Source organism: Dermacentor andersoni, chromosome 11 (genome assembly GCF_023375885.2).
Source record: "Dermacentor andersoni chromosome 11, qqDerAnde1_hic_scaffold, whole genome shotgun sequence".
NCBI lineage: Eukaryota > Metazoa > Arthropoda > Arachnida > Ixodida > Ixodidae > Dermacentor > Dermacentor andersoni.
Genome location: NC_092824.1, coordinates 123,976,920 through 124,001,044, shown reverse-complemented (window position 1 = coordinate 124,001,044; position 24,125 = coordinate 123,976,920). Strand labels below are relative to the sequence as shown.

Genomic DNA, 24,125 nt, shown 5'->3' with positions numbered 1-24,125 from the left:
TAGCTTTCTCTATAGTATGACCAAAGGCACTGGTTTGACGCATTCGCTTGACTGCCGGCTACATGCTACTTCCATGCTTCCTCAGTTGTCATGAGTGCTCCAGGCCCACTAATCATTCGGCAATTGTTCACAGCAGCGTTCAAGAGGGCTGCCATCCTTTACGACGAAGAAACAAATCACTGCGCAGCGGGCCAAGTGCGATGTTTCTGAACGGGTGGTGCGAGAGTGGCGACTGCAGCGAAGCGAAATTTTCACCTGTGACGGCAAGTGAGGAATTTCCCCCGTGCCAACTCTGGACGCTTTCCGGAGTTGTAGGCTAAGCTTGCAGCGTACGTCGCTGAAATGCGCGATCGGTCTCTGCCAGTGAAGTGATGGTCAAGAAACAAGCCCGGATCTTCGCCTTTTAAGGACCTGCTCCGCCGTAAGTACGAGCGGCTGCCAGCAGAAGACCACGAAATTATGCCAACCATACCTGTCAAAAGAGCCTCCCTGACGCCTGGGTGTGGTTGGGCGTATATACATTGGATGTATACATTGTGGTTGGGTTGTATATACATTTTCACATACGACTACAGTAATCCCTTTTTGCGCAACCCGTCGTTACCAACAGTCTGTGATGCCATGATGGTCAACCTTTGACAAGCACAACAACGACATCATGCTTGCACACAGAACACTACTCGGTTGGCACCTGAAACAAGTTCCAGCAAATCGCTGCAGAGGGCGAACCTATCGAAATGAATGAAGAAAAACTTGGAGGAAGCTTAAAAAGGGACTGACAACTGGCCAGAATGTGTTGTGAGACCCTGATAGAAATGAAATGACCATGATTTATAGAGATAGAATCCAGCACCCTGTTCGTGATTGAAGTAGGCATTATAATTTTGAATTGGCAAAAAAAAGTCTTAAAAGTCAGTAAGTGGCGAGGCCTGGCAGTAAAATCTTGGTACTTCTTATGCAGTCTATGAGATTACTGTACGTAAGTTGGCTGGTATTAAGTACAACATAATTATTGCTTAAAATTGAAGTTGCTATATAATAATATACACTTGTGCTTTATTCTATGCTTCGGAAATCAAAAGCGCACGCATGGCAACGGCAACATGCTGAACTGCGTATCACGTGTAAAAGCGTCGTTTCGTTTTCGATCCAATTGGTTTCGTTTTGACTGGTTAAATACCAAAGCAGTTGGACAGGAAACAACGAAAGCACATAGCTATTATTGCAGGAATACTTTACCACTTTGGAAAACATGAATCGCAGCAACGTCGACTTGACAGACAAAATAATACTTTCTAACAGTTACGGTCACACTTGTCGTTTGCAAAAGGATGGTTAGGTGGGCTGGTTGGTAATGCATATCAATAAAAGAGCGCTAAAAAGCGCGTCTGGTGCGTGTTTCTTTCTCTACGTCTTTCGTGTTTTTAGTGCTCTAAGTTTTTATTAATTTGTTGTCTGCCTTCAACTGATGCCGGCGTATAATCGCATCGCGCTTACGTATCACCGCTTTCAGCATGCTTCCAGTAAACTACATCCTCTAACAGTAGTTCCATTTACTGAGAGACAAATCTGAGTACAATGTCATGAATAAAATACCAACCAACCAACCATGAGGATCGTGTTCTGTTTGAAAGGCAGTTCCATTTAAGTGATTTTTGTTTACAGAGATTCCACTGTATATCTAGGGCAAGCTTCCCACAGTATGCTGCCCAACACCCCTGCCAACTAGGCCTAACCAGCACCGTCTCCTCGGGAGTTGGCGGCGGAAGTTTCGGTGAAATGCTATGCAGTGGCTCTATGCAACTTGGAAAGAAGAGGAGCCACCTCGCCAACGAAAGTGAGGGCACATCCCAGTTGTATGCTTAAATTTCCAGACACATGCAGCTGCTTGGCGTACATGTTTTGTAGGTTCAAAGCCTTTGAAAAATGTTTTGGTTATAGCCCCATATCACTTATAGTGTGGAAATTCGAGACTCTGGCGAATTTCGTAACAAGTGGTCTATGCTGTATCTCAAATGAAATTATATTTATGTCATAACAATGGCTCACTACGGTTATTCTTAGATGACAAAGTAAAGGAAATCAAAAACATTATATAGCCTCTGTGCCACTAGTATGACACAAAGGTGCACACAGCATCAATCAAGTCCACTGTTTCTGCAATAATGTGCCAGTACGTCATATTCCTGCGGTGCCTCTGTTCTGTGCTGCGAAAATCTTAATGCACCCAATTCAACCCCACACAACTTCGGAGACTTACCCTTCGGGGAGAGGCACTTTCTTCTGTGCTTTGGGCGCCACTGGATTGAGCTCACCAGCAAATAGGGCTTGCAGCTCATCACCCACTCTCTCGCCACGTGCGTGCATCTTGCTCACTTGTTTCACCAAGTTCAGGGCACAGCAGGCCTGAAGGAGCCAACAAGCAATGCTGAGGCTCCCAGCATAAGCAAGCACTAGCCTTGGCCGAGCTGGCACCAGCCCAACCTTCAATTTTCACAATTGCTGTGCAAAATTGCACCAAAAATAGGCAAGTGGCTTAGCAGGAGCAGTCACGCACGCCTGGCACTCCCATTTCATTTTAAGAAGTTAATGCGCAAGGGAAGATAATGTGTGCAGTTCAGAAAGAATAGAGCACTCAAACATTTCCTCATTCCCTTCCAAGCTGGCCTTACACAAGCTTACGAGCGAGCTTGATATCCAAGCTTTCATCAGAGGAACAGCTTTGCCTTAGTGCGTGCTACCAGTGAACCAAACTCCAGATATTCCAGCTCCACTGTTACGTGCGAACAATAATTAATGAGATAGCAAATGAAGCTAAAATTAATGCTTCCCGAGGTCGTCGCATGCAGCACCGAGCAAAGCTGCTTTTTAAACCAGATAGAGTGAAGCACTTGTAGAGAGTGCGCAGTGTTCTGCTTATAATATAGCAGGCTCAGCACCTTCAGCAAAAAGAAAACCTTTATTTAGAGAGAATTCAAGAGTAACCAAAATTGCTAAGTTCTTTATGCCTACTTATGAGTGAGCAACAGTATGTCTGACTAATGCTGACATTATGGCAGCTTTGAGGTTCATGGCACACTCCACCCGGGCAGAAGATAACGAACAAGTTTGAAAAGAAGCAGAGTGAGGGAAGGGCGCTCAAATTAACTGGCCAATAACTGCTGTTTACAATAGCTGAGCAAGCAGTGACCCTTGGATACCAGTTCCAGCAGCTAGCTAACTCTGAAACCCCAGCCAAGCAATGCATGATGGAAAAGGATGGAGGGTGCACCCACTCGCTCCTGCACCTCCAGGTGTCCGCTCTGCACAAACAGGGGCAGCCGCTCGGACAGCAGCTGGCTGCAGTCGGGCTCCTCCTGGGCAGCTAGCAGGCGGGCCCAGAGCTTGAGGGCATTGTGCACATAAGCGCTCTGGATGTGCGGGGGAAGCTGGCTCGCCCGGGGACGCAGCAGGGCCTCCAGGGTCGACTGCGGCTCCAGCAGCAGCCTGGACCAAAGACAACGCATGTCTGTCTACTGCTGCAACATCTGTCAAGCCACTCTGCCTGTCCAAGCAGTACAGAACAGATTGACATGTCAAACGTTCAGCGATCACAATGCTGCCAAACCTGTATTTCTCAAAAGAAAAGGAACAACCCCGCTGTTGAGATCAGTGAGTGTGCACAGGTAAGGGCTGTGTTACTGCAATGCTGGTTTGAACAACTGTGAAGAGCAAAAGCACATTTTGTCTCTCACTGTGGCAAATATCAGTAGAGTAACTGAAGTGTCGTTTGCATAAGTTGTGAAAGTTACAGGAAGGGCAAATCCTTAACATCAAAGTATTAACAGCTCAACAGGGTTAAGGCAATGTGGGTCTGGTAGTTCTGACCTTTCTTGTTGTATTTTTTTTTTTCAGTTTAATTTGTTTGCATCCAGTGCACTGTACACATGACTTCCTGTATTATATATCTGCAGTTCTCCCAAATTAATGTTAATTCTTGGGAGTCTGTTGTGTTTCTTTTTTCTCCGCTCACTGTGGTTTGGCACAATTGACACATACTTATTTATCGTTTTCTGGGGGACTGCATTTCACCTGCTAGCAGCTTAAAGTTATCACTCAGCGCAAGACGCGCCTGCATGATTGCAACTTACTGGAATGTTATTGATGGTTCTATTTGTTGTCTTTTGTCACTGAAGCTTGTGCAATCTGATAGTATGCGCAATTCAAATTGTGTAGTACTTTCTGGAAGGCATGCGGGCACCAGCAATTAATCTAGAAACTTCAATGACTCATCTATAAAAGCTGTCGCGCTTGACCGGCAGATCAGATTTTCTATAATTGCCAACTGTGTTCGCCACTATCATTGTACTTTGGGTGTAGCCTGTTTCTCTGGGCACAGGTTCACCCAATGAAGAGTTAGCTTTGCCATTCACAGTTTTGCTACTGTGTTCTTGACTATGACTACCCCGTGAAACTATTGAGTACCAACAGACTCTGCTGGTGCTTCCACTGTGAATTAAGGTGTATTTGAAATCATGAAATAATGCATTGGTTTGACAGGACCAAATAGAGAATATGAATCCCTCGTAATGTTTGTAATTAACCCTTTAAGGACGAGACATAAATACCGAGAAAATATGTTTGATTTCTATCTAAATGTGCAAAACACATCAAGGATAAGCATAATCAACTAAAAGAAAAAATATATTGCAGAAATTTTTTCAGCAATAGGAAGAAACCCCAGGCAGGCAACTGGAAGTGGGCTTCACCCCAAGCCACGTAAGGCTTCGTTTTCAAATTGTATAGAAAGCTCTCATCATATCTCATCCATAGGTACACATTTCATTTGCTTTGCATCACATGTGGGGCACCATTGTAGCTGGATATCTTGCATCAGTAGTCCCCTCCGACCTTGCTGTCAAAAGACAGCAAGTTGCATGCCAAACTTCTTCCTCGTCCAGTGTCCCTGCTCTAAACTAACAAATGACACTTGCCGCCTGTCATTTAGTGTTGGCCGAATACATTTAGCCAGAAACTTCGTACTCAATACTGAAACTCGGCAAGAAAAACAAATTTGTTTTTCTGGTATGTTGCCTGTAGACTACACTCATCAATAAAGGATTAACTCGCTGCTGCTAATATATTATTGTTAGAAACTAATAATGTGATGCAATATTTAAGTTTAAATTGCATTTACTCAAATGCAACAGAAGAAAAGGCCTCTGCTCACTCTGAGTATTCTCCGCAGATCCAAGCAGCAGCGTAGAGAACTTCACAAATGCTGTTTCTCTGGCCATTGCCCATCAGCAGGTGAGTGTTGTCCAACAGCACAGCCTGCATAGTCACTGGCTTAACGACAACTGAACATGCAAAGAGCCAAAATAAAGTGCAATCACTGTAGCGTGTTACGGAACACCTGCATGTTGCTGAACCTTGAAATATGAAATATATTAAAGAACTTCAGTTTCACATGGGAATAGTTGTGATCTTGGAATAGTTGGAATAGAGTGATCTGGCATCACATTGCACTCCTTCCTGTTAGCTTATTGCAGTACCCACGAATTACTTAAATTAGGAGTGGGCAGAAAGAGCACAATGTTGGGTTTGCAAGCAACAAAAGGTCACTGACAGGGCATCAAATTCTACTGTGAAATTCTGTAATTAAATTTAGATGAATTCAATGATAAGGCTTACACAATACATCAAACACAGAGCACCACTGAATTGCCCTAGATGTTGGATGTTTGTAAATAAGTGCACACCTGAAAGGAGTTAAAAAGGGCCCAACTTGTACCTGTTATTTTAATGTTACAAATATCAGAAACGAAAATTCCCCACTCACGTTCTCTCAAACCCTCTCTATGCACACATGCTTTATACCCATTGCCTGACTAAGATCACTACTGTACTCACGTACTTGCATGCTTTTATGAGTGCCTGCCTTGGCCTTAGTTTCCCAATGACTTCGTGGTTGCTGTGCTGTATTTTGTGTGTTTGCCCCTGACCCAACACTGACTGCCAGCCTTCCACAAATGAAGTACAGCTCAGACCACTTATAACACAACCACTTACAGAGAAGGACCTGACATAATGCGGCCTTTACTGACTCCTGTTTATCTTCCCATAGAGCTCAATGCCTACACACACTGCTCATCGTGGAGCCACACAAGACTAACGCGCAAGACTGGCGCACAGTCTGCACAGAATGCATGTGCACTGTCGCCCTTTGGCTCTTCAGTTTGTGTGCAGATGGTAAAATGTAGTCACCAACTGATATTTTGGGATACTAAGGGGTCTCAAAAATATCAGAATTATTGAGCATGCCAGAAAAAGGAATTTCGACGGTAAAATCAATTAGTTTTTTTTTTTTGTAACTTCAGCACCAGAGAAATCAGTCGAGGCTGACAGAGTACTTTGCATTCACCCATTGCATGCACATTATCGTGAAGTGCAGATACCATGTGTGCGACTTTGACCCCGCGATGCTGTCAGTTTAAACTGTGTTTCGCAAGTTCATCAATTTAGAACACTGTCTAGATGTGATGTTTTGCCATTCTTACCAGTATACGTACATAAAAAATCTTGCTATACGTGTTCGCGGTAGTTGCCGGCTGATCGCCCGCGAACCCCGCGTCTCGCGCACTGCCGTCAGTTCAGCTCGTGTGCATGCTCTTGCGCCACATCTCTATTTATTAGTCTACAGATATGAATAACATTGTTATGCGAACAAAGGATTAAGACTGGAGACTATTTACAAAGTATATTTACAAAGGGTAATTGCAGAGCTGGCCAGTACTGCGGACAACTGGAGAGCCAGAGAGCATTCGTCGTGTTCGTCGGGGCGCCCGCATGCATCGGCCGCAAGAAACACTCAATATGCATGTATCAATACCAAGAGCAAGCTTTTCTTGACAGCATGCCGCCCAACCACTCCCCAGACATCCCCACCGGCTAGACCTAACTAGCGCCGTGTATTTGGGAGTCTGCGGCCGAAGTTGCAGTTTGGTGCTGAGTCCACAAAATGTTACACAGGGGCAGCATGGCACTTCGAAAGCGAAGGAACCACCTTGCCAATGAAAGTGAGGGCACATCCCACTTGCATGCTTCGATTCCCGTGGCTGCTTGGTCTACATGTTTTCACAAGCACAGCCTTTTGAAAATGTTTTGGTTATAGCGCAGTACTACTTACAGGGCGGAAATTCACGACTCTGGTGACTTACGTTATAGGTAGGGGTGTGCGAATATTGAATACGGTCGAACCCACTTATAACGATACCGGTTTTGACAGTACAGCATATCAGTTATGACAATGAGAAGCTGCTGCACCGTCGACCTTTGTATGTTTCCCATGGTGAAATAACCCGCTTACTACAATGCTCCGATGCTGCATTATTGGTTATAACGATGAAGTCTGGCTGCTGGGTGTCCGAGCTGAACGGTAGTGAAATGCAAAATCCATGAAAAAAAAAAAAGAAACGAGAAATTCGAGCCACTGCACGATAGGCCACTGCTCCAACAGCTGCCGCGCACTCATTTTCCGGCCATCTCCGTGCGGCTCTCTCCCGTCGTCCTCCCCCGAACATGAATGAGCTGCGTCCATAGCCCTACACTGCCCTACCCTCTGAAACACAAATGGACAGTGCCAACTGCGCCGCAAGCAGATTGTGCTGAGCCGTGCGAGACGTTCATTTGATGGATCACTAGCTGTTTGTGCACAGGCGCGAGTAAGAGCGGGCGTGAGAGAGAAAATCTCGGGGCTTTTGCTCCTTGAATATATAAGTCTTCCTAGGCACTATGGAGGAGGTTTCTTAGCGCGTGTTTATGCGTTTGTCTCCTAGACATGCCGGCATTGCGGAGTGCGGTCGAGTTTGTTTACTCTTCGCCACTAACTGCCCGCGCGGTGAGCCAATGGGCATGGACACACCATTTGGTGATAGCTGTGTCTGAAGGGGCAAGGTTCTGACTGGTGTTATATAAGTCGCGGGTCGCTTTTTTCGTCGCGACGATAGATTGGATTTTTTACAAGCACTGCTCCGGGAGGGCACATGTAACCGGCAAACGGAGGCCTCAGGAGAGCACCTGATGTTATATTAAAGCAGCTGGCGCAGGATCTCCGGGGCACCCAAGCGGTAGCAGGGCTGGAAGCAGTGCGGCCCGTGGGTTGGGGCCGTGGAAGCCGAAGTGTGCCAGGGGGTGTTCGCATAAAAAATTCGCGATCCGCTATCGTGGACAGCCAACCTCATACACCCTAGCATGCTTCGGCCTTCGCATCCAGTGCTTTCAACCAGCAAAGGCATAGCATTTAAGACCCGAAATTTAAATATAGAGGGCGTCACTTGGGTAATTGGAGATTTCAAGGAGAGGCCTTCGTCCTGCAGTGGACATAAAAATAGGCTGATAATAATAATCTCATGATGAGTCGATTTCATGGTGCTCATTTCGTCTAAAATAAATTGGCTGTCCGCTTTCGCGGACAGCCAATCTTATACACCCATGGCACGCTTCAGCCTCACCGAGCCCCAACCTGCGGACCAGTCCCGCGGACACCAACCTGCGGACACCAGCTTTGGTGTCCCTGTTGTCACTTTGGTGTCCTGGAGGCGCCGCCAATAATGCGAAATAATGACAGGTTGTTACAGTTAGTAAAAAAACACGATTGAATAAATATATTTACATCCAGCCGCCAACTTGTGACGCTAAGTTCAGCACTACAGTGCCCAGCGACTTCTGCAACACCAGTCAGAACTTTGCCTCTGAAGGTACATCGGACAGACTTGCTAAGGTGTTCTGCCTTCCAGATTTTCCATATACAGTAGAACCCCGCTGTTACGTTCCTCACTGCTGCGTTTTCCCGGCTGCTACGTCGTTTTCATCCGGTCCCGGCATAGCTTCCATAGGATCCAATGTATAAGGAACCCCGCTGTTACGTTGTAGCTGTGAAAACGTTCCCGCATGATACGTCGCAACTTAGCACCCCGAACCCGCCTGGGCTAAAGTAGACAACGCGCTCCAACCGCCATTTTGGCTTTTGACGAGTTTTGGCTGGGCTTGGCCGGGCTTGGCTATGGAACTGGCTGCAAGAAGCCGCACGCCAGTTCGAGAGGCCGCATGAGGCCGCCGCTAAGTGGCCATTCGTGAAAAATGATCTTACTATCATCACTGTGATTACAGTCACCGCTTGGTTGTTGGACGGGTCGACTCAAGGAGGAAGGAAACTCGGGAGAGGCCCTGACGTCACTCTTTGTGAAGCTAAAGTGAAACCGGAAGTTGGCGTTGCTCGTGGCGTTGCTCCGCCTATCGGGCCTGCTCTCCTCTCTTGTTTACGTTTCTCCCACGCCGCGCTGCGCGCAATCGGGCTGCTCGGACGCGCGCGCTCCGCAGCAATACTAAACAATCGTTAGCACGTTAGCATGATTACGCCAAAGAGGGCAAAATTTCCTGCGTATATTCGTTCGTCCGTTGCCATTGCCGTGGTGCGGTGACGACAAGGAGCACGAGCCGCACGATGCCGGGGAGTTGCCAAATCCTAGCTTTGGAGAAGCCGTCGCGGCTCTGGACCTCCTCCGCAGGTACGTCGCACCTCACAGCGACGCTGACAGCAATGCGGCCTTCCAGGGTATTGAGAAACGTGTGGCGATTTATAGCGAGCGAAAGAAACGGCAAGCCACCATTCTGGACTTTTTTAAGTCCTAAGCGCACTCTGTGGAAATAAATTGTCTATAGTTGAAGCTGCACTTTTTTCATTCATTTTCGGAGCTTTCCTCACTGTTGCGTTTTCCCGGCTGTTACGTATTTTTCCCCCGGTCCGGTGAAAAACGTATGAACGGGGTTCCACTGTACGCAGCCCGGGCTCTACTACGGTCGCAAGCTATGATCCGCCACGACTGACATAGAATGAGTGCCGCAGGGGCGAGACAGTCTGTCCGACACAGCGGTCGACACAGCGGTCGCCAAATCGGACGTCAGTGCTCGCTGCTTCACCTATTTTACCGTGCCGGCAGTCAGCGTCCAAGCGTAAACAAACTCGACTTCACTCCGCAAAGCCAGAACGCCTAGGGACAAACGCCTACAACATGCACTAAGAAACCTCCTCCGTACTGCCTAAGCAGACTCCTTTGTCACGTGGTAGTGACAATGAAGAAGGCAGCAAAACTGTGATTAACGAAACAAGTGTTTTATTGGGTGAACTTGTGCCCTCAAGAACAGGCTACACTCAAAGAACGGTAGTGGTGAACACGATCGGCGGTCGTCGAAATCTGATCAACGGGTCAAGCGCGTCGGCATTTATACATCAATCGTCAAATGTTCCAGACTAATCGCTGACCCGCACGCCATCCACAAAGTTCTACATTATTCGTGTCGCGCACACATGCAATCAGATCACGCAAGGTTCAGTCACAGACAGTGGATGGAACCATCGCTAACATTCCAGAAACTTCCGACACATGCAAGCGCGTCCTGCGCTGTGCAATAACATTTGTTAGGCGGTGAAACATGTCGCCCGATGAAGACAAGTACACGTGTCAGTATATTCAAGGAACAAAAGCCCCCAGATTATCTCTCTCGCACCCATCTTTACAGGGGCCTGTGCAGAAACGGCTGGCGGTCTCTCAAATGAATGTCTCGTGTGCTCCTCGCAAGGGCTGCAGAAAATAGTGCCAGCCTTTCATCCTTTCCCCCCCACAAGAACCACTTCTCTCGCATGTTGTTCGCCCTCACGGGTTGCAGAATCAAGCGGCTTTCCTTTCTTTAGATCACTATCATCATCATCATCATCATGTTGCTCGCTGGCTCCTCCTTCAGTGCAGTTCCAGGCCCCAAACACTGTCAAGTTCAACAAATGGCCACAGAGGGCGAAAAAATCGACCGCTCGGCGCTGCTAAAGAAACAGGCATAGTACACCAATTAAAAAGGTTCCCCACTGAGCGCACTATCTGCCGCAAGAGGTGCCGCAGTAAGCGCAATTTTAACCTACAAACCTTTTTCAACATGTGGGGATGCGCAACTCTCACGCGTCCCCTGATAGCTTGTTTTCCCGCATAGCTCCCATCTCCTGCAGTGCGGCTTCGCCGCGTGGCCTGGCGCCCGTGGCGGCCGGAGTGGTTGAAGCGCAATGCGAGAGATGGCGCAAGTGTTGTGCTGCTAGCGCCGCCTCACGGCAGGGTTACTTGGGTGCGGGAAACACAAGGCGCTGGCTCTTGGGGTTGTGGGTCGGCGAGTGCCGCGGACGTCCCGCGCACGCACCAATCCATGCTGCTGCGAGACCGTCTCGCGTGGCCACCTTTGAACGCGTTACAGTTCGCGTGACCGAACGCACGAACGACCATGCGTTGGGATCCAGCATGGGGGCGAACATATTCGCTCGCTATCCGGTCGCAGTGAGTCGAACTTCCTAGAGTTGTTGCGCACCCATCGGCACGTTTTGGGGATAGCAACTCGACTAGCAGGCATTGATCTATGAAAGGTGCAATAAATGCCCTTGTGATTGTTTGCACTACTGTGTTGTGGTTCCTTTGTCCCAAGAGCATGGGAGGAGAATCCCACAAACAATAAACGAAGCGTTTTTATTACATGACAAAGGGTACAAAATTATCATTCCTAATTTTACATTGTACTCTTTATTACCAACTTTCGCTAGAATAGCAGCTTGGGCTTGTTGGTTTTCCATCCTGCTGTTAGCAGTGCAAAATGTAGACAAGAGACGAGACAAGATGACAAGCTTGTGGTGTTTTCTTGTCTCGTCTCTTGTCTACATTTTGCGCTGTTAACAGCAAGATTATCAACTTTGGTGTTTTTTTGCCATTTTAAACACAAAATAGTGTTCAGCATCATCGACCTCGCACGTGACCTCTGTCCTGGATTTAAAATTTTTACCGGTATGCTCGCATGCACGGCAGGCACGGATTCTTTGGTTCGTGCATTGGTTGGTTATTTTGTTCTAAAACCAGTTTATTGCGCTTCGATATCTCGCGTTTTTAACTTGGGGTGTAAGCCCGAAAGCTAGGTTTCAGTCGTGAGCCATGTGGAACACTTCTGCATCGAAATGGGAGTGGGAGCCGGGTCCCGCTGCGACTGGGGACGGCAATACTGATAAGTCGTTTAACATCACTGCTTCAATCGCTATGTAATCGCTATGTCTCATTAACTTACGTTAACTTACAGGCGGAGGCAAGTTACCGAACTAGATGCTGCAGTACATATGGGCAGTTGGGACCCTCCGTTGCTGTTTCTGAAATAAACTTTCACTTGAGAGGCCATTATTATACACACATCCACGAAAGAGAAAGCGATATCGGAACATGCGTCACATTTTTCATCTCGTTGTAGCCGTAGCCATGGGTGACTGAGTAGACTTATCAATATATTTTCTTTTTTTCGAGTCTGCCGGCAACTTCTTTCGTCCACAGAACCGAATAACCCTTTGATAAACTGAAGGTAAAGAACAGAATTTAAAGTATTAAACTGTTGCACGCATTATAATTCACCCAAATTTCGTTCCTGTTGCTTCCAAATGTTCTTGCTGTTCAGTTTGGTTTACCTCAGGACATTTATTTTTGCAGTAGTGAAGCGGTGCATAACATTAATGCAGAAAAATAATGCCTAATTTCTAATAGCTTCATGTCTTTCATCTATTTGCTTGTGAAACCAGCAGTGTGATCTCTTCTAGTAGAAACGAGTGCACAAATGTTCTCATTTGTGATTTTAACCCTTTGAAGGTTTTAGCCGTACATGTACGGCGGCGGTTTTCTGTCCCGCAAGGTCTTTGCCGTACGGGTACGGTTCCGACCCGCCGTTTGAAATTTCGCGCCATAATGACGATGAGCGCTCATCGGGAGGTGCTGCCACCTCTTAGAACTTACAAGATGCGTTTGAAATTGGTGCTACCTTCTTGGGGAGATAAACAGAGCTGATTGCTAGCTTCAGCGCGTCGCTCAGACTGCGGCAACGCCCCTTTGGCGGTTTCGGTTTCACCGCGTGATCGCAACGGAGGCGCGCGAAACGTCATTTTTTTCTTTGTCGGCACTCTCTTGCAGGGCGGTGGAAGTTGATTTCTATCTCGATTGGCGCTGCTCTTAGCTTGCTTATAGCGGCGTTCGCGAGGTATTCCCGCTCTCAGTGGCAACGCGCTTTCGCGGTTTCGGTTCCGCCGCGTGATCGCAACGGAGGCGCGCGAAACGTTGTTTTTCTCTTTGTCGGCACGCTCTCGCAGGGGCGGCGGAAGTTGATTTCTATCTTGATTGGCACTTCTCTTAGCTTGGTTATCACCACTTGCTTATCAGCGCCGTTCGCGAGGTATTCTCGCTCTCCGCGGCAACGTGCTTACGCAAGAGGGTGCCTCAGACCTCTGCCCAAGGCAGCCGCACGCAGAGATGGCATGTGTGCGCCAACACAACTCCTCGCTTCAAGAGAACAGACACGCATTTTAGGTGTGCAGACTGCGATAAGGCGCTGTGCGTAGACCCGTGTTACAAGGAGTACCACGCTCGGAAATACTATTGAACATTTTTCAATTCTGAGTGATGCCGACACCAAAATACTGTTCCTAATTATTTTTGACTATTTATTCCCGACTTAATACATTTTGGACATTCAAGATCCGCAAAAAAATAATTTGACCACCTGGGAAAGTTTTTTTCAAAATAATTCGACCCTCATAGGTTAATAACACTTAAGCTGTTGACATACATTGTAGTTAGGCAGACATTTTATGGAGAGTAACAATATTTATTTACCATGCTGCTTAAGCCCCCTAGAACAAACAGTGTACATTTGCATGTGTTCTGTAGTCACAAACCATTACAATGTATATATCACACTTTTTTGCATTTTATATTGCAAAATTGTGCTTATTGAATTTCTGATGCAGTCAAAATTTCTGTTCTAGACATGCAGTAATGAGGACAGCACCAGTATAAAGCAACACACTCCATGCACTAAACAGAAGCTGCTGCCTGCTGCAACAAGGTCCTTGTGCGGTGGCTGCTACTACAAGGTAAACACCTGGTTCAGAAATAAATATGCTTGATATATGCTGTATTGGCTTGCTGGTCTTGAGATACATGTAATTTGTTTGTAGCAGATGATATGAACGTTTGTTCGTATTTACAGTTCAGTATAATTGGTTCGAACATAAAAGAAAACACTATACGAGTTTGGATAATCTCTGCTGTATCATGTGTCACGGTTCTGCCCCAACAGTCTGTGCCAAGCACATCTTGGTCATCACGGGAGCCCCCATCTACACCAACAGGAAGGGGCTGGAACTGAATTTCCAAGGCTGTTAGACCATGAACAAAGAAGCCATTCCAGAATTTGGATAAGATATCAGGTCTACGGACGACTGTGTCAAGAGTGAAAAGAACCTCCGCCATCATTCCACCAGCACGGATATTGGCCGAGTCATCCAGGTACCTCAACAACAGAAATTCTTTGTCTTCAGATGCACCTGGAACCTCTGAACAAGCACAGACGACACTGGCCAGAAGAGTTCCATCAGCTTGCCCTTCCTTAGCGAGCTTCCTGGCCTAGCCAAATTCAATTTGCGCCAAGTATAATTTTTTTTTTCAACGAATGCAAGCTTTTTCATTCCACATTCTTGTCAGAGATCATTCCTCTTCCTCGTCCAAACATTAAAGGTCAACCGATTCTTTGCTCATGCTTAATACCAGTCACTGTCTAGAAGCATAACATATCTGTAGCAGTATTTTCTAATGTATGTTGCTATGTGCAATTCCTCTCCTGAAATAGCTGATGCGGTATTGGCTTATGTCTTGCATTAACCTTTACACTGTGTGCTATGTAGCATTTAACTTTCCTTAATGTTCTTGACTTTCAGTGCTTGGAAGGTAGAGTGGCTTCTTTCTTGAATGCAAGCTTTCTCATTCCCATATTTAATTTCTAGTCTCATTCAGGATTGCTGTTCTTGCTCGACAGCCTGTGTTTTTGCGCAAACTACATTGAAGACATTGATTGCAGAACCTGGTTTCGCTGCTGTCTGACTTGGTACTTGTCACCGTGTTACGTTTCTCGTATGTGGGAGCCTGGTCAGCTGCATTGGGAAACAGTCTCTCAAGGCAAGCACCTGCTCCTACAGTCCGCACAGTGACATAGACTGCGAATTTACACAAACCGTGGTTGGTGCTCCCCGTTTCGTCCTTGCCTGCTGCTGCTGTGTGCAAATTTTGCTTGTGGCCTTCCTCGGTCATGATTTTGGATCAACGGACACTCTCGTAGATGATTACATGGTTCTAAGTGGATGAAGTTGATATTCACATGTGTGGAAAGGCCTGCAAAAGTGGCTGCAAAATGGTGATACCCACAAAACCGGCGATGCCCATATTTAGAGAATGTGGGGCACCAAGTGTGAGTTACAAATTAACGGCATGCAAAAGAACAAAAAGAAACATGCAGGTTGGAAAGGAGGTAACGCTAAAATGCCGGGCACTCCATGTCGCTGTGTTGGCTGTGGCAGCAGATGCTTGAGTCACCCGATTGCTTCGCAATGCAAGTTGTTCATCTTCAACGGCAACTGTCAGTGCAAACACATGGGAGACACTGTCCAATCTGCTTGTGCTACTGGTTTTTGCTTGTTACCAGACTACCATGTGCGATGAAGGCAAGCACTATGCCTACAGTCGGACGGTTGAATGTGCCGCAAGCGACCCGTGTACGTGTATGCTCACTGTTGTCATGTGGATCATGGCCAATGTATTGTGTATAGTGCCAATGTATAGATAGAGCGTTATGTTAGAGTATGCTGAAGTAATTTGATTGCAGAGTCTTGTTTCAATGCTGTCCCACTTGGTCATAGTTGCCGTGTTACATTTATCGGATATGGCGGCCTGGTCAGTTGCATTGGGCAACGGCCTCTCGAGGCAAGCATCTGCTCCTACAGTCCGCACAGTGACATTGACTGCAAATTTACATGCACCGTGGCTGGTGCTCCCCGTTCCGTCCTTTCCTGCTGCTGCCGTGTGCAAATTTTGCTTGTGGCCTTCCTTGGCCTTGATTTGGCATCAACGGAGACTCTCATACATGATTAGGTTCTAAGTGTATGAAGTTGATATCCACATGTGTGGAAAGGCCTGCAAAAGTGGCTGCAAAATGGCGATGCCCACAAAACCGACCATGCCCATATTTAGAGAATGTGGGGCACCAAGTGTGAGTTACACATTAGCGGCATGCAAAAGAACAAAAAGAAACGTGCAGGTTGGAAAGGAGGTACTTGACATAAAAATTGTTACAGCGCAATCACATGCAACCACAAGTATGAAGGACGAACACTTGTGGTTGCATGTGATTGCGCTGTAACAATTTTTATGTCAAGTATGCACCAACTCGCCCAGAAAGAAGTTTTAATGGAAAGGAGGTAACGCTAGAATGCCGGGTAGTTCATGTCGCTGTGTTGGCTATGGCAGCAGGTGCCTGCTTCACCCGATTGATTCGCAGTGCAAGTTATGGAGACTGTCAATGCAAACAGGTGGGGCACTGTCCAATCTGCTTGCTCTGCTGGTTGCCACTTGTTACTAGACCACCATGTGCGATGTAGGCAAGCACGGTGCCCGAAGTTGGATAGCTGAATGTGCTGTAAGTGACCTGTAGTGCATGAATGCTCAGTGTTGTCATGTGGATCTTAGCCAACGTACAGTGTATTGTCTGAACCTTATGTGGTGATTGAATGCCGAGTCTCATTTAATAATGGTCGCCACGTTACGTTTCTTGGATATGGTGACCTGGTCAGCTGCATGGGCAACAGTCTCTTGAGGTAACCATCTGCTCCTGCAGTCCACACAGCGAAAAAGATTCCCAATTTACACGCACCGTAATCGGTGCTCTTCCCGTTCAACCTTTCCTGCTGCAGCCGCGGGCAAATTATGCTTGTGGGCCTTCATCAGCGGTGATGTGGTGTGAACAGAGACCAGCACACATGATTACATGGTCCGAAGTGTATGAAGTTGAAGGTCACATGGGTGGAAAGGTCTGCAAAAGTGGCTGCAAAATGGTGATACCCATGTTAAGAATGTGGGGCACCAAGTATGAGTTACACATTAGCGGCCCCCGAAAGAACAGAAAGAAACGTGCAGGTTGGAAAGGAGGTAACGCTAAAATGCCGAGTAGTCCATGTCGCAGTGTTGGCTGTGGCAGCAGAGGCCTTGCATCACCCGAATGCTTTGCAATGCAAGTTACGGCGACTGTCGATGCAAACAGGTGGGCACTGCCCAATTTGCTTGCGCTGCTGATGTCGCTCGTTACCAGACCGCCACGTGCGACGACGAAAGTGAGTAGTTTATGAGCTCGCGTTAATGGTTTCAGCGCATCTCGACATGCAAATTATATTTCTGCTCTTATACGAGAAGGTGTACTGCTTTTCTTCTGCCAATGAAGTCGCACGTCCTGTTCACTCACTTGCGGCTTGCTTGTATGGGCGTCAGTAGAGGCTCTTTAGTCTCCTGGCGATTAAAACGCGGCAGCTGAGGCTTGACGCAAAGCCATCTAGGCAAGCACAGCGCGTACCCAGCGTATGCCACCGGTAAAAAGTGGCCATATTAGATATTGCACTAAAAAAAATGCATCTCCGCTTCCTGTTTAAGTAGTGCCATCTGTCGGGCCTCCCGCTAAGTTACATGCGTTGCCACTTCTTATTTTCGTACCACTGTGGAAAGTACAGTTTCCCTTTTCTAAAGTTGGTTCTTCATTCTATGGCAGCTGCGAACAGATTAATCGCTCACGTTCATTTTTGTTGGTTGTGTTGAAGTCGTTCCAGGCCGCACGGTTTCTCAACTTCATTTGACTTGCTGCCGAAACGGAAGATGGCTGATCCGCACGCTGACCATCGGCAATGCACGCCGTTGCCGGTGAAAAGAAAGCGCACGGCTATAGATTTCGAAACTAAGTGCTTCTAACCGATAAGATTCTAACGATAAGTAGGTCCGACTGTATCACCGAATTTAATCAAATAGTGAATGTTCAAATAATTCGATTCGCGAATCCAATATCTACTATTCGATCTCTCATATAATCAATATATTCGGCGCAGAGACCCACGCAGTGTCACGTGCACTGCAGAGTTCGTCGTGCTCGATGCTGGCCAAGCGAGCGTTTCACTTCGTTGCGATGCAAAAGAACCACCTAGTGCGCCGTGACCGTGAAGATGGTTTAATCTTTCTTTGACAGGTAGCAAATCACGTCAAATCTGACAATGAAACGGAGCAGACAGCGCCGGCTCTTTACTGTTGGTGCTGGCAACACGAGTCACGCGATGCGCGGTCCTTTTCTCTGTCACACAGATCAGCCTCATGATAACCCACCTGCCATGAAATTGAGATAGCCGTTCCGCATTTTGTAGAAAAACTGGAAACCAATACTTTCTATGCAATAAATAAGTGATTGTTAAAAAAAACAAAGGTCCACTATTAGCTTCCCTAAAAAAACACTTGATTCTATTCAACAGAAATTCTATTGATAAAACAAAAATATTTTTCAGACCTTCATATACTAGAACTGAGCTGTAATTGGTACAGGCATATAATTTGATGTTCCCTTTGGTAAGAGTATACCATACTGTATGTCTTAATTTCTGTGTACCTACGTTACTGACAGCTTGCTAGATTCTTATTATGCAATGCTAGGAGACTCCCAAGCATGTGCAGCCCCATATTTTCTTGCCCAAAATGGTAAGCATTAGGTTTTGTTAAAAAATTTCTGACATTTGATTCAATATTCTGATTTCCTTTTTTATTCAATTTGATATTCGATTCCGACACTACAAGTTATAAGCTATCTATGCTCTAATACAAGAGCTTAATCCCTGACACATAATGTTGCGTTTTAATGTGAAAGCATTATATGCCCCCTTATGTGAATATCCGTCATAGTCGGTATGACCAAGCTATGCTACCGAAAATGGCCGATGGCGCGAAGAGTAAAAACACGTCAATAAATGATAGAACTGATGTCAAATTTCTCAGGGCGGTTCCTGTAAACAAGGTAAATTAATGGCTCTGAAAAGAAACTTTGGTACATTTCAGTCTGGGTGGGAATCGAACCAGGGCATCTGGGATACGAGGCAAACACGCTTCCTCAATGCCGTGGCAGCTCCAGGGCTCGGACTGACTAAAAGTGTGCCTAGTGCGTGCATCATTGAGCCCGTGACAGCTCAGCCAATGGGAAGGAGGTGGCACTACGTCACGTGTGTACAAAATGAGCACATTTATGATGTTCTGAAGTCTACAAACAGTATAATGCTTTTGCATTCCTACACGTATGCAGTCTCAAGTGTCTCTGCCAAAATTTGTTCATCCTGCAGTATGTAGTCAAGTTGTCTATGCTATTTTTGTTAAACATGTCGATGATGAGATTGTTTTGCACGTGCTTCTCGGTGTACTGGAAAGTATGCATTATGCAAGTTTGAAATGGGTCTGCCACCTTAACTAGCAATGAGTGAACAGCGGCACAAAAAGAGTGAACATATAGTAGAATCCACAAAACAAAGCCTCGTGAGACTAGAGAAATATTGAATACAAGTTTCATTCAATGAGAAAGGTTGTGGCGATGTATGTCATACACCCTCTTACCACAGTCATCAGAAACGTTAGGCATCAAAGAGCGAATACAGCAGCACTTAGGACTCTGAAAGGACCACCTCAAATTGCAAACCGGAAGTCCGAAACAATAGATTCGCAAGAAAGTGACTTTACTCCCCAAGTAAAGAAGAAAAAAAAAAGAGCTCAATCAAATGCGTCCTTGCACACATATATGTTTGCATTCAGACCTGGTCAGTCTGTACCTTGACCAATGTCATGCTATCACTACAATAGACAAAAGTATGGTCAATGCATGAAACAAATCTCCACCACTGTCAACTTGAACAGAGGTAGTCAAACGAGAGCGGATTTCTGTGCAACATTCCAGTCCTCCTCTAGCTCCATTGCCGCACAAGTCAGCGCACACATTGAGGGTGGAGTTCATAACATTTTAAAGCTGCTTGGCGATTCTGAGCAAAAGAATTCAGAGCAGCAGCCAAGAAAATTGCATTAGACTATGGCGCTATTTGACATGCAAAGAAGAACGCTGGACGCATGGCACACAGACAACAAACTGTAAATGCAGCTTTGACAAATTAGCAGCATGGCTTATCCCACGGTTTGGGCACTGTATGTACTACTGGATTGATGGGCTTCACTGCTTTCCATCTTAAGAAGACACCGAATTTATCAAAATTAGAACATAGCTCATTTTCCTTGACACAGTCACACGTTAAGGCATCCCAAATACTCAAGCATGTTCGCATTGTCGTCGGCAACTTCACATACCATTAATTAACTTTATGTAAATTCTTGCTTGCTTGAGTTCTTATCCTTTTTCCATAGAAGACAGGTGTTAAAACAAGTGCAGATCATGGTTCTCCCTAAAAAACATCCTTTAGTATGTGCACTGCAAATTTTCCTTTTTGAAGGGTCGCAACATCAGTGGTTCCATTTACAGAGAGACGTGAAGCTTCCAATTACGATTAATTAATCTTTTCTTGAATTGTACACATAAACAAGCAACGACTTTAGAAGCTGTTGTTTTGTTTACGTGGTAATCTTGTTAAAGCTATTTCCATTTACTGAGGCTCTGCTGTACTGCACATTCACATTAAAGGACATGCACTCAAATTGTGGTGCTTTGTTCGTGGTATTCGATACATGCTAGTTCTTTTTTTTTTTTTATCGTCGGGTAGCAGCAGCACTGTCCATTTCTTTGTTGCCATTTTCTCCCTTATCAAATCTCTGTTCTTAATAATGAACGCACTAATGCTCAACCATGCTTTTGGCTTCAATGTCCAGAGCTCCCCCTCAAAAGAATGCTCACAGCCAGTCTCGTCCTGTCTTGTGCTGGAAGCTTCCTTCGAAGGAGCTTCAATTCAGAGAACAATGAGCGACCTTACAAGCTGCTTGAAAGTCAAACCGACCATTTGCGAGACGCTGAAAGCCCGGACCGCTTGCACTCGTACAGCCACGTCCAGCATCTGGGATGCAATTGTAAAGCCGTGCTTGGTCCCTTCGATACGAGTCAGCTCCACCAGCACGCTCACGTACCTGCACATAAACACTAGTCTCACCTCACCTCCCTGCTGTGCAAGTCCCGTCAACCAACAAAAGTACGGGACCTGGACATTGCCATCGCACAGTACGCCAGGTGCACAAGAAAGACAAGGGCAGAGAACTGGGCACACAAGCTATGCAGAAATCTGCAAGAGGCATCATTATCATCCACCGGAAAGCAGCAAACTACATTTTTTCTTGAACTACAGACCCACCATGTGTTTCTTTCATAGTACCAAGTTAAATTTACATGGACTGCATTCCCCAAAAAGATACTTGTTTTACTGAAGGCTAGTAAAAATTCTGAAGGACAGGATTTATTATAGCATATTTTGTTCCTGGACCAGAAAACAAAAATGTTGACAAGAGATCTAGAAGCTCTGAGTGGTTGTGTCACAAGGCATGCAAAACATTGGATACTAAAAAAAATTTTATCTATAATATGCTGACTGTCCTTTTAACCAGTAGTTCTGGCTGCATATAAACAAAGAACTGAATCCCAGCACAGTTTGAAGGAACATTCACATACAGCTGACTTAGATTAATTTGACCTAGACGAGGCCAACAAAATTGACCGAATTAATGGGTGGATTGCAATGATTCATTCGGCAGTATTTGCCCTAGTCTAACACGTCCTTAAATCAAACACACCCACTTTCTGCATGTCCAAAGCACAAAACTAGTGTAGAAATGACATTACAGCTACTAAACAAAGTATAAATCTAATGCACACTTGATTTTTTAGCAAGAAAAATGGACAAGGGTTTAATATGTGTTGCACAATGTTGGCCGGTTTCCCAAAGTCAGCTTCGCCGCACAGTTTATTACAAGTCAGCTACGCCGCCATATATCTGCAATATGCAGTAAAGCATAACACCGCAAAGGCGGTTTTGTTTTCAGGTGCATGTTGGAATCGGGTAAATACCATAATCAGACATTGTGAGCTATGGCTATTGCTTGGAGATCTTCCTAGGGCTGGATAAAAATCAGCACTTTTGACGGGAGTTGACATGTTGAATTGAACTGAATTCTGGGGTTTTACATGACAAAACCCCAATTTGATTATGAGACACACCGTAGCGGGGGACTCCGAATAATTTTGGCCACCAGAAGGCACAAGCGTTGTTGCATTTCGCCCCCATTGAATTGTGGCCACTGGGGCTGGGATTTGATCGAGTGACCTTGTGTTTAGCGCTGCAACACCATAGCCACTAAGCCACCGCGGTAAATGAGTGGATGGTGACAAGCGGTTGGCGACAGCCCTAAAGAGATGGGATCACCGCAGGGAACAGGCACGTGCACGCTGACTGGCCAAGTCCAAATTATCCGCCGAAGGCCAATTTTAGGATCAAAATAATCACTAATTAGGCCGATTGAAAAGCATGGGCACCAGCTGGAACTTTCGGTAGGGATCGCATTAACCAGACTAGAGTTGAACGGACAGAAGTATGCTGTCCTGCGAAACAAATCTACGGTGTTTTTGCTTCTGTTCTGCTCCTTGTTTAATTTGATCCGCCAAATAATTCAATCGATTTTGTCAATCCCATTAGGGTTGAATTAATGGAGGTAGACTTTATATTACATTCTCTGTCTATAGTGCTTCTGAGCACGCGCTGGTGGGAAAGTTGGTTACACATGATTGTGCCTACGTGGTTGTCCCACATCGCCTTCCTTCGCCCGCTGTTTTATTTGGCGCCTTCGTTGTAATCAAATATAGTGCCTCCTCAGAGATCACCCAAGTGTTATGCGAAATGTGCTGATTTTCCTTGAGACACACTACCCTGAAACCTGCCACATGTCTCTGGCTTGGCGCAGCTGTTGCAACAGCATGTCGCAACTGAAGCAGCTCCGTCAGTTCACATAACATCTGGTGCACCTTCAACGATTCCCATTCACTGTGCTGTCACTGTCACACTGTTTGCTTTTTCAATATTACCTAGGTTTACAGTCAGGGACCACTAATTTGGACTCGCAGGGGACCGCGAAAACATCTGAATAACCAGGACTGCGAAATATCGCATTCACCCAAAAAAATTTGTGACTTTATTTCACTAGTGGTCAAGAAAGGTGTGTGGTATTCTTGGATCGTCTTTTTCTGACACCGAATGTACAGTAGCCGGCAGATTTATCGCTTTCCAATGCAGTGTCAGGGTTCCCATAGAGCTAATGCATTTTCGCGACCAAACTTTCGGATAAATTTAGGCCCCAAAATTTGATTTTCCGGACTGAATCGCTCATTACGAGCCACGCTACCGGATCTTGGAGGCGACCATGTTGGATTTTTCACTGCCTTGGCCAGGCTTGGCTTCCAATGGCCCGCTCTATAGCTTCCAAGATTGGGAGGGGCTCTCTAGGGCTACGCTTTTTTTACCTACACTGGCATGGCTGCTGGTTAAAAAAAAAGGTGCGGCCTGCCACGTGCATCAAAAATGCTGTCATCTGCTGCAGCACCACCAGTCGGGGTCTTTCGCGTGGCTCGGCATAGAAAATGCGTCAGTAAAGCTCTTAGGACGCCGCTGCCCATGGAAGCCAATGCGTCCCATCCCAAACAGCTAGCGAGGTTCAGCCCAGCCAAGCGACCGAGAATGCAACTACGGCTCTACCATTCTCGTCCATTGCAGCCCTTACCTTTTTTTTTTATCCAGAGGCCGTGACAATACAGCCATTTCTTTACCTACACTGGCTACGCGAGCGTAGTCAGTGTAGGAAGTCATTTCTTTTACTTGGTGTAGAAAAATGTAGCTCCGCCCACCTACACAAAACCATATTTTACAGCTGAAGTGTAGCACGAAAACTGCACTTTCTACAGTGCAGTTTCGATGAGTCTAGGCAGCAGGCGACACACAAGCAGGTTGGAGTTTCAAATGCGTGGCACCATTTTGTCTGTGACTGTCGGCACTGATATTACAACGATCATAGGTGAAAAGCTTTTATTCAGGGGGGGGGGGGGGCTCTTGCGACCAGCTTTTCGAACTCCGCCCACATTATATACAAGTATATATATGTCGTCATCATCGTCGTCATCATCATCATCAGCCTGGTTACGCCCACTGCAGGGCA

The 24,125-nt window shown here is 46.1% G+C and overlaps 1 protein-coding gene across 6 annotated transcripts in view; it reads right to left on the bottom strand.

Annotated features, from left to right (window-relative positions):
* g (adaptor-related protein complex 3, delta 1 subunit-like garnet) overlaps positions 1-24,125 on the bottom strand; it is a 316,686-nt gene that overhangs the window by 188,192 nt on the left and 104,369 nt on the right. For all 6 annotated transcript variants that reach the window (XM_055075585.2, XM_050186104.3, XM_050186105.3 and 3 more), the window contains 4 exons: positions 20,933-21,059; positions 5,210-5,313; positions 3,276-3,486; positions 2,261-2,406 (listed from right to left, as the gene is read on the bottom strand). In XM_055075585.2, the coding sequence (XP_054931560.1) occupies positions 2,261-2,406; positions 3,276-3,486; positions 5,210-5,313; positions 20,933-21,059 (588 nt within the window). The remainder of the gene's footprint in view (positions 1-2,260; positions 2,407-3,275; positions 3,487-5,209; positions 5,314-20,932; positions 21,060-24,125) is intronic.